The sequence below is a fragment of the Etheostoma cragini genome, chromosome 16, assembly GCF_013103735.1.
Source record: "Etheostoma cragini isolate CJK2018 chromosome 16, CSU_Ecrag_1.0, whole genome shotgun sequence".
Lineage (NCBI taxonomy): Eukaryota > Metazoa > Chordata > Actinopteri > Perciformes > Percidae > Etheostoma > Etheostoma cragini.
This window is the reverse complement of record NC_048422.1, coordinates 4590780-4604226: the sequence shown is the minus strand read 5'-3', so window position 1 is coordinate 4604226 and position 13447 is coordinate 4590780. Positions and strand designations below refer to the sequence as shown.

Genomic DNA, 13447 nt, shown 5'->3' with positions numbered 1-13447 from the left:
GCTCATTTCTCCATAGACTTCTATTGAAACCAACCTCTTTTGCAACCACGCGTGTCGCCCTCTGCAGGAATTCAGATACAATGCAGGTTTAAGTTACTTCCGCAGTGGTGGCACTTTTCGAAACCGGATGCTCTGTCCACTTATTTTAACGGTCTATGTGTGACACAGGAGTGATGAACAGCAGGTGGCGGCGATCCAGGAGAAGACACACCCACAACAACACACAGGGAAGACAGAGAACAGCAGGGAGGGGAAATACAACAATAAACCCTAACATGGACATTTTGAAGGAAGACCAACAGGTCTTTGAGGGTCAGAATTCTAGCTAATAGACAGGTGTTCAAATATTTATTTGCAGCTATATCATACAAATAAATGGTATTTCTTTTTAGATTATGTCTCTCACAGTGGACATGCACCTACGATGACAATTTCAGACCCCTCCATGTTTTTTAAGTGGGAGAACTTGCAAAATAGCAGGGTGTTCAAATACTTATTTTCCTCACTGTAGACCATGTTATTGGTCCAGTGATGTGAGACTTATTGATAAGGTTGAGAAACCAAAGTAAGCTATAAAAAACTAATGGAGAGATGTCAGAGTGGGGGGCTGCCCATGGAAAGGCGCCCAGAGCAGTTGGGGGCTCGTGCCTTAGTCAAGAGAACCTTGGCAGTGCACAGGATGTGAACTGGCACCTCTGCAGCTACCAGTCCACATCCATACTTTGTTCCATATGTTGACTTGAATCAGCGACCCTTCGGTTCCCAACTCAACTCCCTACTTGCTGAGCTACAGCCACCCTCCAAAACAGGTAATTCCATGTATTTACATAGTTACCTACATGTTAATAACTACTACAGTGCTCAATATATATAAACACAATATGCACTGCCAGACCCGCAGTGTATATTGTATGTTATGAAAAGCACAAAAGCACTGCGGTATGATTTAACGCTACATAAATTGAATTGAATTGAATTAAATATTGCGTTTACATTAGGTTTCTTTCAATTTGTTCTTTTGATCATAATTTTGTATATTGATATTCTTTCTCTTGAGTGAAGACCCATTATTCGCACGTGCGTGCCGCCAAAGGTGGTGTCCTCATCCTGTGTGCTGTGTTGTCTACCCCGTTTTCTTTGCTGCGTTCACTGTGAGTGTTTTTGTGTTTGTTGTAAGCAGCAATAGTAGTTTAGAACATAATGGTGACAAAATCTGTTTTTTGAGGAACCCCTAGGAATTCCTGCCTATAGAGCCACAACAGACCCTTCTCCTCCCTGAGCCCACTTGCCTCCCGTCTGTAGTGTGGCTCTCCACTACAGAGGGAGAAAGTTGTCCTGCTGCCCCTTGTTAATCTCTCCTCTTATTGTTCTTGTACCAGCAGCCCCCCTATCATCAGCACTACCCTTTTGAGCTGGCATCACCCTACACATCCTTGCTGGGTGCCCCACACCCTGTCATCGAAAACAATGGGGGTCTACTTCCCCCCCATGTGTACCCGAAGCTGCGCTACCTCTTTGGCTAGAGCCCCCACTTTTTAATTATGTCTCCTCATAGTCTCCTTCAGCTCCAGTAATATGGGGTCCAAACACTCTGCTGCCTCCTCACACGCATATGCAGTTCTTCCCCTTTACATTGTCATCTGCCAACAATATATCACTCCTCACTGTAAATTCGTTGGGCTCTCATAATCTTGATCTGAGCATCTGCCATTTAGGCAGGAAACGCGAGAGCCTTCCAGCCCCTCCTTCAGCCCAATGATGTTGATATTGTATCTTCAGTTTCTGTCCTCATGTCTGCCAGCTTTTAAGATGTTCACATCAGATCTGATAGAGCCAAGGCTTACAGCCAGAGATGCTAGCTGAGCATGAATAGCAGTTGACTTCTCGTCATTGTCAATTTTCACCTGTTGAACCTGGGAGAAGAGTGGTTCATAAAATATCGAAGTTAGAACCATATAACACAACTTTTTGGCGGGGTTGGGCCTGAAGCTAAGTTCTAATATGCCATCTTTGTCCAGCCAATCACGTAACCACTATCAAGAAATGTGTTTTTGATTATTTAATGTATTGTATTTTTTGTATTTTTGATGTTTGAGCTTTGTATCAATAAAAAAAACCTCATGCCTTGTGTTTGTAACTTCAGGCAAAGGCACATAGGAAATTGCCGCTCGGACTTTGTGAAACCTCACTGTTGAAAACACATGCACAAAATAACACTACAGCTACAAAACATTTTTACAAGCTCAAATTATTAATGATATTTGATCCCATGGTAATTCCATAGTAATCAAAAGGTTGTAAATGCTCTTCTTGTATACCCTTAATACGCAACTGAAAGCCTGTTGTTAAAGGATGGACTGGGGCGTTGAGAATTAAAAAATATCTTAGCAAATAACTCCTACCTAACTGTAGGTGACGATAATGCGCCAACTTGTTGCAAGTCGACATTGAAGAAGAAGAAGAAGAAGAAGACGGGGAAAAAAAAAATAGCAAATTGCCATCTGGCTAGCTGGCTAACTACTTTAGCAATCTTCTGGTTTTAGCGTATTTGTAATGGCGCCTGTAGACCTTGATAAGTACGTTGAAATAGCAAGACACTGCAAATACCTGCCGGAAAATGATCTAAAGGTGAGTTTAAGTAGCTGGTTTTAGCGTAGACTGAGCTTTTAAATAATACTGGAAGTAAACGGAGTAACTAACGTAAAACGTTGTTCAGCAAGCGTGGCTAATCACGTAAATTTTAAATGTTTCTCATAGTTAGCAAGTATTATTGTCATATGAATGCACATTTTATCATTGCTACCGATAATGGCGATCGTCGGCTAACAGACTTGTGTATTAAAATCATGACGGGAAAGTCAAAGAGGAAGCTTTAGATGTTACTTCTTAATGCTAGGTTACGTTACTAATAAGCTAACGTCAACGGTTATGAAACATGGAAATCACGGCAACGCAAATTAAAGAGTAACCTTATGTCTAGCAATCGTTATTGAGTTTCATCAGCAGTCTAAGGTTATATCAGTAACTAGCTAGTTGCTAGGTGAATTGTTCGTTACCCACCATAGATCCTTAGAGCAAATGTTGCTACTTACTTTCAAATGCATGGCGCTGTTATATTGGTAAAGGATAAACTGAAACACTTATTCAGGTGAGCGGTAACGTTACGGTTTACTGTTGAAATCAGAATCAACTACAAAAAAGCGTCAGCTATATCTGGAATTCATCATTCTCTGCAACCGGATCATCTCTGCTAACATCTCGTCTGGCAATGATATATATTGATTTTCTGTTATACTTTGATATGGCAAAGACAGTCTAATTGCAGCACCATTTTTACTGACTTTACATTTATTATATTCTTTATGAGAAAGTAAAGTCTTCGTGTAGACTAGTATACAACCTCTACATATTGTGTTGTCGCCATACTTCCTTGTTGTTTTTTACCTTGTTAGCCCTTAACACACTCTTGAGACTAATCATTGTGTGGATGGGTGCTGGTCTTGAGGTAACTTAGCCCAGGTTAAGAACTGTATAAGTAATATTAGATCAGTGATCTTTGTAGCATTTTTACTTTAGGTGGACATGTTTTTCTAAGCTTAACTTTGAAAACTTATTCTGATTGTCTGACCAGCTTTCCCAAAACCTGTTCTGTTTAGCATCTGGATTGCCCAAGTCTGTTTTAACATTGGAAAGCTAAATTTGATTATATTTTGTTCTTGGTTACACCCAAAAGCTCCATGCATCTCATTTCTTATTATGGATCTAAATAGTCGACCAGTAAGCTTGCAGTGTCCTGCTGTTATGAAGCTATATTGTAACAGCATGACTTTGACTACTAGCCTCAGTGTTTCCTTTAGGATTTTGTTTTTTAGCAGTGTGGGCAGGTCTGTCCGTACAAGACCTGCCCCCTGATCGTGCACGCTTTGACAATAAACTACATCAAAACAACAGCATGTGGAGATAAACTGGATGGGCCCAATAACCTCTGAATAGTTCTACTTGTTTTTAAATTGCAATGTGAGCAACAGCCATTGCATTATGTCGGCAGAATAATTTAAAATGCAACCCTAACTACATTGCACGTCTGCCCTTTTTCTGATATTGTGGTGGCCGAAATCTTGCCAATGGCGGTCCACCACTACAAAATCAACATAAAGGAAATACTGTAGCCTAACCATTGTCATGTTTTGCTTTTTTCAGAGATTGTGTGATTATGTTTGTGATTTACTGCTGGAAGAATCAAATGTTCAGCCGGTCTCTACTCCAGTTACTGTTTGTGGAGATATTCATGGTCAGGTTGGTTTAACTAATTTCTTGTTCTAACCCCTGCAAGGATGCTAAATTAACTCCACTTAAAAATGACTTAAAATCCTGGCCAAAGACTGAATTTACTGATCAAAAAAATAAAATATGTACACTTATTAAATTATTGTCAGGTTTAAGCAAAGCATGTTTTGTCATAAATGGCATGCACAAATCAATTTCATAGCATAATTATTGAAAAGTGGACCCAGTCCTACTTTTAGTCAGCCTAAGCAAATATGTTATTAGCAATTGTCCTTACCAAACATTTTACGCACTAAAGGCCTTACACACCAGGGGTGTTTTATTTTTATTTATTTATTTTTTTTGGGGGGGGGGGGGGGGTTCCATGCAATTAATTTGCAAGTCAATATGCATTTTCTAACTGTTTTTGTATTTCAAATAATGCAAAGATTATGCAGAGATAAAGTAATGTCATTTTTCTGAGCTCTTTGCGACTGTGCACTAGCATGGCTAACTCTCCCTTTCCTCTCTCTCTTTTTCGCTCGTCTGCTCACACTGAATCCCTTGCTTTTTCTCTCTTCAGCAGTGTTCGAACTGAGATGATAGATAAGCTGGTGCGAATATCTGAAAACCTGCAATGAAAACTGTTGCAAAGTCGCTGCCGTTGTGAATACTTTTGAGGCGCAAGATTACGTTGCTTATTTGTCAAGCCCCCCAGTGTGTAACAGCCTTAAGACATGTATCCACATGGCTACCAGTTAATGTAAAATGCTAAATTAGATATTATAGTGCTAATATGATGTTATTATGTCATTGTCATTTTTTGTTTTTCTGTCCTTTTTTTTAATGAATTTGAGATTAAATGTTCTCTTTAATGTTCCTGTCTAGTTTTATGATCTTTGCGAGCTCTTCAGAACTGGAGGCCAAGTTCCAGACACAAATTATATTTTCATGGTAAGGTTTTTTTTTTTTAATTCTTATTTTTTTTTAAATTAACTACACGGCTCAAAATGCCTTTTCTGTATGCATTAACAAATATTTAGAAACCAATTTTTTTAAAACTTGGACCCAACAGGGAGGCCAGCCCAAAAACGCAAACATCTGTCATTTTGTTGCACAGTGAAATTACACCATTGGTTGAAGTGAGCAGGGCTGTACTTGATTTAAAGAAATTCTTAGTCTACTAACTTACGTTGACCATATGTGCTCATACATTCCTGGGAAACAAGTCGTTCATGTGCGGTAGTTTAAATGGACATAATTGTATTTTTTTTTTGTGATCAATTTAAAAAAAAATTTTGTGATCAATTTATGAATTTTATTATTCTACAAATTAAGGAAAATCACAATACAAATACACATAATTGTTGTAAAATTGTGTTAGCTTTGCTCCAAGATGGCTGACACTTGACTTGCTTCAGCCTTCTACTGGTCCAACCCCCTACGGGCGGGTTACAAACATGCAGAACTAGCTGGCATGTAGTTCAGTACCTTTGGACAGAAATGTTTCCAATGACGCAAAAATTATGTTTTTTTTTTTTTCACAGACACAAAATACAGAGATCTCTTGTCTCATGAACATGAGGGAGGGAAGCACGGTCATTCTAAAATACTACCGGGTTTCTACTTATACAAAGCTAATGCTAATTGGTTTAGTATCACTTTTAACAGTACTGAGGAATTCCTGGGTAGGCCAGAGTTGTGAACCGTCGTCAAACAATCATACTAAAAATAACAGAGCATGTTGAACGATGTTGTAATCTTATGTTACCCACCAAAAATTAGCTAACATTACAGACCAAGCACATTAGCTACTTGCTTGTCAACCACCACTTTTACTGTAGGTACCAAAGCATTTTTCCCTTTCGGTCCCCGTACAGGTTGGAAGGAGAATTTTGTTGAAAAAGTTGTATTACAATTACTGATTATAACTCTCCTCCATCCCCCCCCAAAAGAATCTAGGTTTGTGTCAATTTGTGGGTCAAAAATCGTGATATTAACCAAATTCAGGGTTTTATGTATTGTTTCAGCCCTAGTTTTGAATATATTTGCGTATATATGGAGGCTCTTTTAAGTCCACTGATGATGTCTTTTTTCCGTCCTAGGGAGACTTTGTGGACAGAGGATATTATAGCTTGGAGACATTCACACATCTGCTAGCCTTAAAAGCAAAGTGGCCAGATCGTATCACACTTCTACGTGGAAACCACGAAAGCAGACAAATAACACAAGTGTACGGCTTTTATGGTAGGTAGGCATGCTTTACTGTTACTGTTTATAAGTGTTTTCTGCTTCACAAGCTCATGAAACCATGTTGTCATGTATGTTCTGCTTATTTTTAGATGAGTGCCAAACTAAATATGGAAATGCAAATGCCTGGCGGTATTGCACAAAAGTGTTTGACATGCTGACTGTGGCAGCTGTAAGTTCATTCATTGTTCTTTCACATTGGTTTCACAATAACATTTGAATTTTGTGCTGTAAATCCTTGATCAAAGGTAGGATGTGTAAACATGGATCGATCCTCTCCCAAAGCAACTTAACGGACCACACCAGTGTGTTTTGCACAACCACCCCACTATGTGCTTAGTGACAATAATTTCCTAATTCATGCAAGTGGCGCTGTAATTTAAAACAAAATTTACCTTACAGGGGCCCGCTGATTTCAATTCTTTTTTGTACAATATTAAAATCAGGCCACAGATAATTGAAACTTGCTGGACATAGCTTCATATATAAATCATCATACATCATAATTAAATACTTAATTTTAATAGTGTTAAATTGTGTTGCTTTTTCCAGGTGTTCTGATAACAGAACTTTGTCATTCAGCTGCCACAAAGCATTGCATTTATAAGTTATGATGTATGGAAACTTAACAGCATCATCATAATCAACATAATCAATTGACACAAATTTTGTCGAGACTTTTTACAGTTAAAGGGAATATTCTACGAAAATAATTCAGCTAGCACATGAATGCATCAAGTTTAGAATGGATGTTGAAGATTAAGAACAAGGCTTTGCAACCAGTTACAATTTAGTCTAGGATTAATTACCAGGCGTGGTAATGGGTGTAGTATATGGTTGTTTAACATAAATGTGGGCTTAAACATAATTGTTTTAAATAAAAGTGGGTTAGTGCATCATATTATCTGCTGTACTATTGGTTAAAGAGAAACTGGGTGTGCTAAACAAGTTTTAAGGTTAACATACTTCACTGAAGTTTTAATAAAGAAACAATAGCTCATTCACACAGTCACAGCTGCAAATTAATCTTATTTTACCCTACTGGCCAGACCCAGGAGTGTCCGGCTCTCCTAGTCTGTGTTCTTCTTCATTTCTCAAGGTTTCAAAATATTCACATGATAACTTTTAAACAATAATACTTGTTCAGTTTTCATACAATATAACTTTGTTCACTCCCCACATTACTACAGCTAATGGTAGATACAGTACAGGCCAAAAGTTTGGACACACCTCATTCAATGCGTTTTTTTATTTTCCTGACTATTTACACTGTAGATTATCACTGAAGGCATCAAAACTGTGAATGAAAATGTATGGAAATATGTACTTAACAAAAAAGTGTAAAATAACTAAAAACCTGTCTCATATTCTTGTTTATTTAAAGTAGCCACCATTTGCTCTGAGTATTGCTTAGCACACTCTTGCATTCTCTTGATGAACTTTAAGAGGTAGTCACCTGAAATGGTTTCCCAACAGTCTTGAAGGAGTTCCCAGAGATGCTTAGCACTTGTTGCCCTCTGCGGTCAAGCTTACTGTACGTAATTTCTTAAAGTAATGATGGCCACTTGTTTCTCTTTACATAGCTGATTGGTTCTTGCCATAATATTAATTTTAACAGTTGTCCAATAGCTGTGTATCAACCTGACTTCTGCACAACACAACTGATGGTCCCAACTCCATAAAAAAGGCAAGAAATTTCACTAATTAACTCTGACAAGGCATACCTGTGAAGTGAAAACTATTTCAGGTGACTACCTTATGAATGTCATTGAGAAGGTTTGCAGTGCTATCAACAAAGCAAAGGAAAGAAACTAGAATATAAGACATGTTTTCAGTTATTTCACACTTTTTTGTTAAATACATAATTCCACAAGCATTCATTTATAGTTTTGATGCCTTCAGTGATAATCTACATGTAAATAGTCATGAAAATAAAGGAAATACATTGAATGAGGTGTGTCCAAACTTTTGGCCTGTACTCTACTGTATATGGTAAGCAGATTCGTTTGGCTTAAACATGCAAAACCACTACGTTTTCCCCCCCTATCCCAGAATATATCAGTGGCGTAGCTATACCATACTCTAGCGCTGACAAAGCAAGCAACCATTAAGAGGGTAGTATGCTTCAACAAAAGTCCTTGTCAGATCGTTGAACAGCAACTTAATCCTCCTCCATCCAAACCTTTTCACCTCCCTTAAAGGGACGGCACGCCATGGATTCTCACCTTTTGGGGAAATATGTTGTTTTAAGTTTAAATGGATCATTTACGTGATTTGTGCCGTTCCAATTAGATTTTTGGGGTGAATGGGGGCTCTGGGTCAGCAAGGAGGGTCATTACCCTCCAATTGGTAAATATGTTGCCCGAAATGGCACACATGCAGTACAGCTTTTTCACTGTGTACATGTGAGACAGAGATGCATGTTTTGAGGTGAGGGTTTGTGTGTGAGGTGAATTGGTGCTTTTCTACTTGGTTCTTTTTACTTGACATTACTGGGACCACTACAGAGGAAATTTAATTTACAGCAAAATAATTTATAATAATAAAGCCGATGTGAAGAAAGTCATGTAGACTAGTCACTGACCGATTTTCTTTTTCAGTCATTAGCCTAATAAAATCACAGCAAAGAATGCTTTGCATTCTTAACCTATATTTTATCACGTTTTTTAATATCAACCCTCGTATTGATTTTCTTAAGATTCTTGCTTTGTGTAACTTAGCCTCTCTACTTGTCCTGATTGACAAAAACAATCTATTTTATACAGTGAGGAAAATAAGTATTTGAACACCCTGCTATTTTACAAGTCCTCCCACTTAGAAATCATAGAGGGGTCTGAAATTGTGATCGTAGGTGCATGTCCACTGTGAGAGACATAATCTCAAAAAAGAAATCCAGAAATCACAATGTGTGATTTTTTAAAACTATTTATTTGTATTATACAGCGGCAAATAAGTATTTTAACACCTGTCTATCAGCTACAATTCTGACACTCAAAGACCTGTTAGTCTGCCTTCAAAATGTCCACATCCACTCCATTTATTATCCTAAATTTAGATGAACCTGTTTGAGGTCGTTAGCTGCATAAAGACACCTGTCCACCCCTTACAATCAGTAAGAATCCAACTACTAACACGGCCAAGACCAAAGAGCTGTTCAAAGACACTAGAGACTAAATTGTGCACCTCCACAAGGCTGGAAAGTGCTACGGGGAAATTGCCAAGCAGCTTGGTGAACAAAGGTCCACAGTTGGAGCAATCATTAAAAAGTGGAAGAAGCTAAACATGACTGTCAATCTCCCTCGGACTGGGGCTTAAGAAAAAAGCAGCAAATCTTTGTTATTGTGGCCTCCATGTTTTCACGCACCTGATGCTCTAAGCTACACCCAACAGTGGTGGCAGTCATGCAACAAGTTATTATGCTAAACGGCAATATAACAGAAGAGGAACACGCATCCCAACCATGTGAACGCCGGCAGTCGGAAAAGTGACCTTTGCGTTTGATCTACCAATATTTGGGTCCCACACAGCGTTGAAATCTGCACCAACAATAAAAGAACACTTTGTTAACTCTAGCATTTGATTGGTGAGCGTATTATAGAAATTGCCATTGAAAACATTTGGCACATAAGCTGACACAGATGCAATTTTCTTGGCACCAAATTTTGTTGTGGAAATCACAATCCCGCCTGTATCATCTGACCAAGAGGACACAAATTTAAGTGGGACATTCCGTTTGACAACAATGGCTAAACCTTTTGTTTAAGAACTTGCTGAGGAGGATGCAATTGTATGATAGAATCTATTGGCTAAACAGCTGGAATCCCCCTGCAGCAAATGTCTCCTGTAACAATGCAATGTCAACTTTTTACTTTACAATACAGAAAGGAAAAGACAGCAGTGCAGCGCACAAAGAAAAGCAAAAGTAGAAATGTGAACATAGGACAATCTCCTCAGGGAAAACTGTATGCATTGCTGTAGGAATACAGTGCAGTCTTCCTTCTTCTCTCTGGATGTTGACGCAATCTAATTCCTTGTCCTTCCATTGTCAGACATTGTAACATTGTGTTGTGCTGCAGCTATACTTGACAGTTGATGGTTTACAAGATACACCTTTTTTTAGAGAAAGATCAAGTCAAGATTCATCTGGGAGCAATTTACCAATTCAGGAAAGATTTAGAAAAGTCTGATGGAAATGTATAGAAATATGCTTGACATACTATGACAACTTGTTCAATCATTTTGCATGTAAAGACTTATGCTATGAACAAATGCCTAAATGTTGTGGGGATTGAGACTATTCAACAGAGACCCATTATAATACATTTAGATCAACATGACAAAAGCCATCAATAATGTAGGAAAAAGAGAATTGTACATAATCATTTGCATGGATGTAACATTGCAGTTGCAACTTGCTTAAAGATAGGGGAAACTGCTTTTTTTATTGTGCACAAGTGACACTGATGTGGAGATCGAACAGATAGTTTTGAGAATTTCAATTCTGATCTGAGAAATGTACCAAAGCGACTCAGAAAAACTGTAATATAATGAATAATTTAATTATGCTAAATTTACTTCTACTCTGATTTTTTTTTTTTCTTCAGTATAGGTACTTTTTATTTTCTGCTCCTTTTTTCTGCCACTTAACTACATTTATCTATATTTATTAGAGCTGGGCAGCGATTAAAAATCTAATCGCATAATTTCCCTGATTAATCGTAAAATGAAATAATGAATTCAAAATTCAATTCTTTTTTTTTTTTACGTTCCGCCATATGAACGAAAGTGCTGTGACATTTGTTCTGCAAAACTTTCCAGCATTTTGTTTATAAAGTAGCAGTTAAATAAAAGATTTAGTGTACATCTCAACTTAAACAATATATTTATCATGTCCAAAGTTGAATTCCATCTGGTTGGAACGTCTTCATCAGCGACTCCTTCTTATGTACTTGTTCATCTGTTGTAACTCTAACTCTGCAGCACCTGCTGGGCTGTCAAGGTGATATTTCAGACTGGAAGTACTCTGGTGATAAGAAAATTTAACTATGCAGTATTTACAAAGCCTGTGAGCAACACACTTTTACAATAATAAAGAAATAATAAAAACTGCGTTAACCCGCGATAAAAAATTGTTGGCGTTAATTAATTAATCAACGCGATAACGCGTTAACTTGCCCAGCCCTAATATTTATCTTTAGTTACTATGCGTAAGATTAACAATACAAAATATAAGGAATTTTTAAGAACTGCCTTATTTTCTAATGAAATATTTTAATTTATAATCCAAGTTGATAGATGAGCAGGTCCTGTGTGTCCATGGTGGTCTTTCACCTGACATTAAGACGTTGGACCAGATCCGTACCATCGAACGCAACCAGGAGATTCCCCACAAGGGGGCCTTTTGTGATCTTGTGTGGTCAGATCCAGAAGATGTGGACACCTGGGCTATCAGTCCACGAGGTGCAGGCTGGCTGTTTGGCTCCAAGGTTACTAATGAGGTATGTTGTGTTGACACAATTTTAAACTTATCAACAATGGAACATTGAAATGCCTATAACACCAGTTGATTGAAATTCATGCTCATTTTTTTTGTTTTAGTTTGTGCACATCAACAGTCTGAAGCTCATCTGCCGTGCACATCAGCTTGTTCATGAAGGATACAAGTTCATGTTTGACGAAAAGCTGGTGACCGTGTGGTCGGCACCCAACTACTGCTACCGCTGTGGAAACATCGCGTCTATCATGGTCTTCAGGAACGTCAACAGACGAGAACCCAAGCTGTTCCGTGCTGTCCCCGACTCTGAGCGTGTCATACCACCCCGAACAACCACTCCCTACTTCCTCTAATGACATGAGCAAGTTCTTTCTCCTCTCCACCCTCTGGAAAGCTCAAGTCTGAAACTTAACAATTTAAAAAACTTTTTAATTCATTCATTGAAGTAACATCCCTTCAGTTCTACAGAATCTTACGTAGCTACAGTTTGTTCGCAGTTACTATGTTCTGTCCTGAAGGTAACCATCCTCTTCTCCCACTCAATGAGAATACATTTTAAAAGTTTTTCATATTTTAATAACATTTTGAATGGTTTAAGTTGTAGGTTATGTATCCCACAAGTAAATAAAACATTGAAACTGATGCTAACTGCCAATAATGTGTTCAAATAAAGTGATATATATTTTATTTATCACTATAGCAGTTTGATCTCATGGTTGCCTATTGAAAAACTGGACATCTTAGAATGACAATTTCTGGAAGTAAAAAATAAACTTGTAATAATTGCAGATGCTCTTTATAAACTGCTGAGTCCAACTTACAGCATTATGTCTTTAAAGTGAATTGCAATTTAAAGTTTTTTTCTAAATTTGTTTTGAGGAAAAAAACTGCAGGTTTAAAACCTTTGCACAGACTGGTCTCAAGAGTAAGCCAAAACCTAGAATTAGAATTATTATTTAGATTAGATTCAATTTTATTGTCAAACCAGAAGTGCTTAAAGGTCATGCATAATGGGTTGCTTTGTTTGGTTTTAAAGCCTTTACTTGCCGTTATATATTCTATTAGCGATGTGAGCTACATGTCTGAAAGTTGTTCTGGTAGCTGTGCCAAGAGAAATCTCAATCATTCAGAATCTTGCAGAGACTGAGAGCATAGGGATATGTAAGGAGAAAACTTGGTTAATTAACATTACTAATTAAACCTAAACAGCTAATGTAAGTCAAAACTGCCTGGAAGCTTATCCACTCTTTATAAAAAAGTATGCACTTAACAGGCAAGTTAAGGAGTTCTGTTAGGAATTGACAAGTAACTCAAGAGTAAGTAATGTCAAGACACAGCTTTCGTGGATAATGGCAAATATGAATGTTGGAGAAATCCTTCTATAAACTGACAACTGACTCCATGATGAATTAACACAGCGTTTATTCTTGTGGTCAA

The 13447-nt window shown here is 37.8% G+C and overlaps 2 protein-coding genes across 2 annotated transcripts in view; both read left to right on the top strand.

Moving 5' to 3' along the window:
- The window catches only part of LOC117958857 (SWI/SNF-related matrix-associated actin-dependent regulator of chromatin subfamily B member 1-like), a 29246-nt gene extending 29030 nt beyond the window's left edge, over positions 1 to 216 (top strand). The window contains exon 10 of the transcript XR_004659806.1: positions 206 to 216. The gene's annotated coding sequence lies outside the window, so the exon portion shown is untranslated. The remainder of the gene's footprint in view (positions 1 to 205) is intronic.
- Positions 217 to 2422: 2206 nt separating this feature from the next.
- On the top strand, positions 2423 to 12702 carry ppp6c (protein phosphatase 6, catalytic subunit). The gene is made up of 7 exons (XM_034895540.1): positions 2423 to 2628; positions 4201 to 4296; positions 5155 to 5220; positions 6372 to 6513; positions 6609 to 6688; positions 11805 to 12014; positions 12115 to 12702. Exons 1-7 carry the CDS (start codon positions 2554 to 2556, stop codon positions 12361 to 12363), a joined length of 918 nt encoding a protein of 305 aa, XP_034751431.1. The 5' UTR covers positions 2423 to 2553; the 3' UTR covers positions 12364 to 12702.
- The last annotated feature ends 745 nt before the right edge of the window (positions 12703 to 13447 follow it).

Excerpts from the sequence above, each read along its gene's own strand:
- ppp6c (XM_034895540.1), top strand. The coding sequence starts at position 2,554 with ATGGCGCCTGTAGACCTTGATAAGTACGTTGAAATAGCAAGACACTGC. Across the intron at positions 6,514-6,608 it reads ACAAGTGTACGGCTTTTATG|ATGAGTGCCAAACTAAATAT; the intron begins GTAGGTAGGCAT and ends GCTTATTTTTAG. Across the intron at positions 6,689-11,804 it reads ACATGCTGACTGTGGCAGCT|TTGATAGATGAGCAGGTCCT; the intron begins GTAAGTTCATTC and ends TTATAATCCAAG.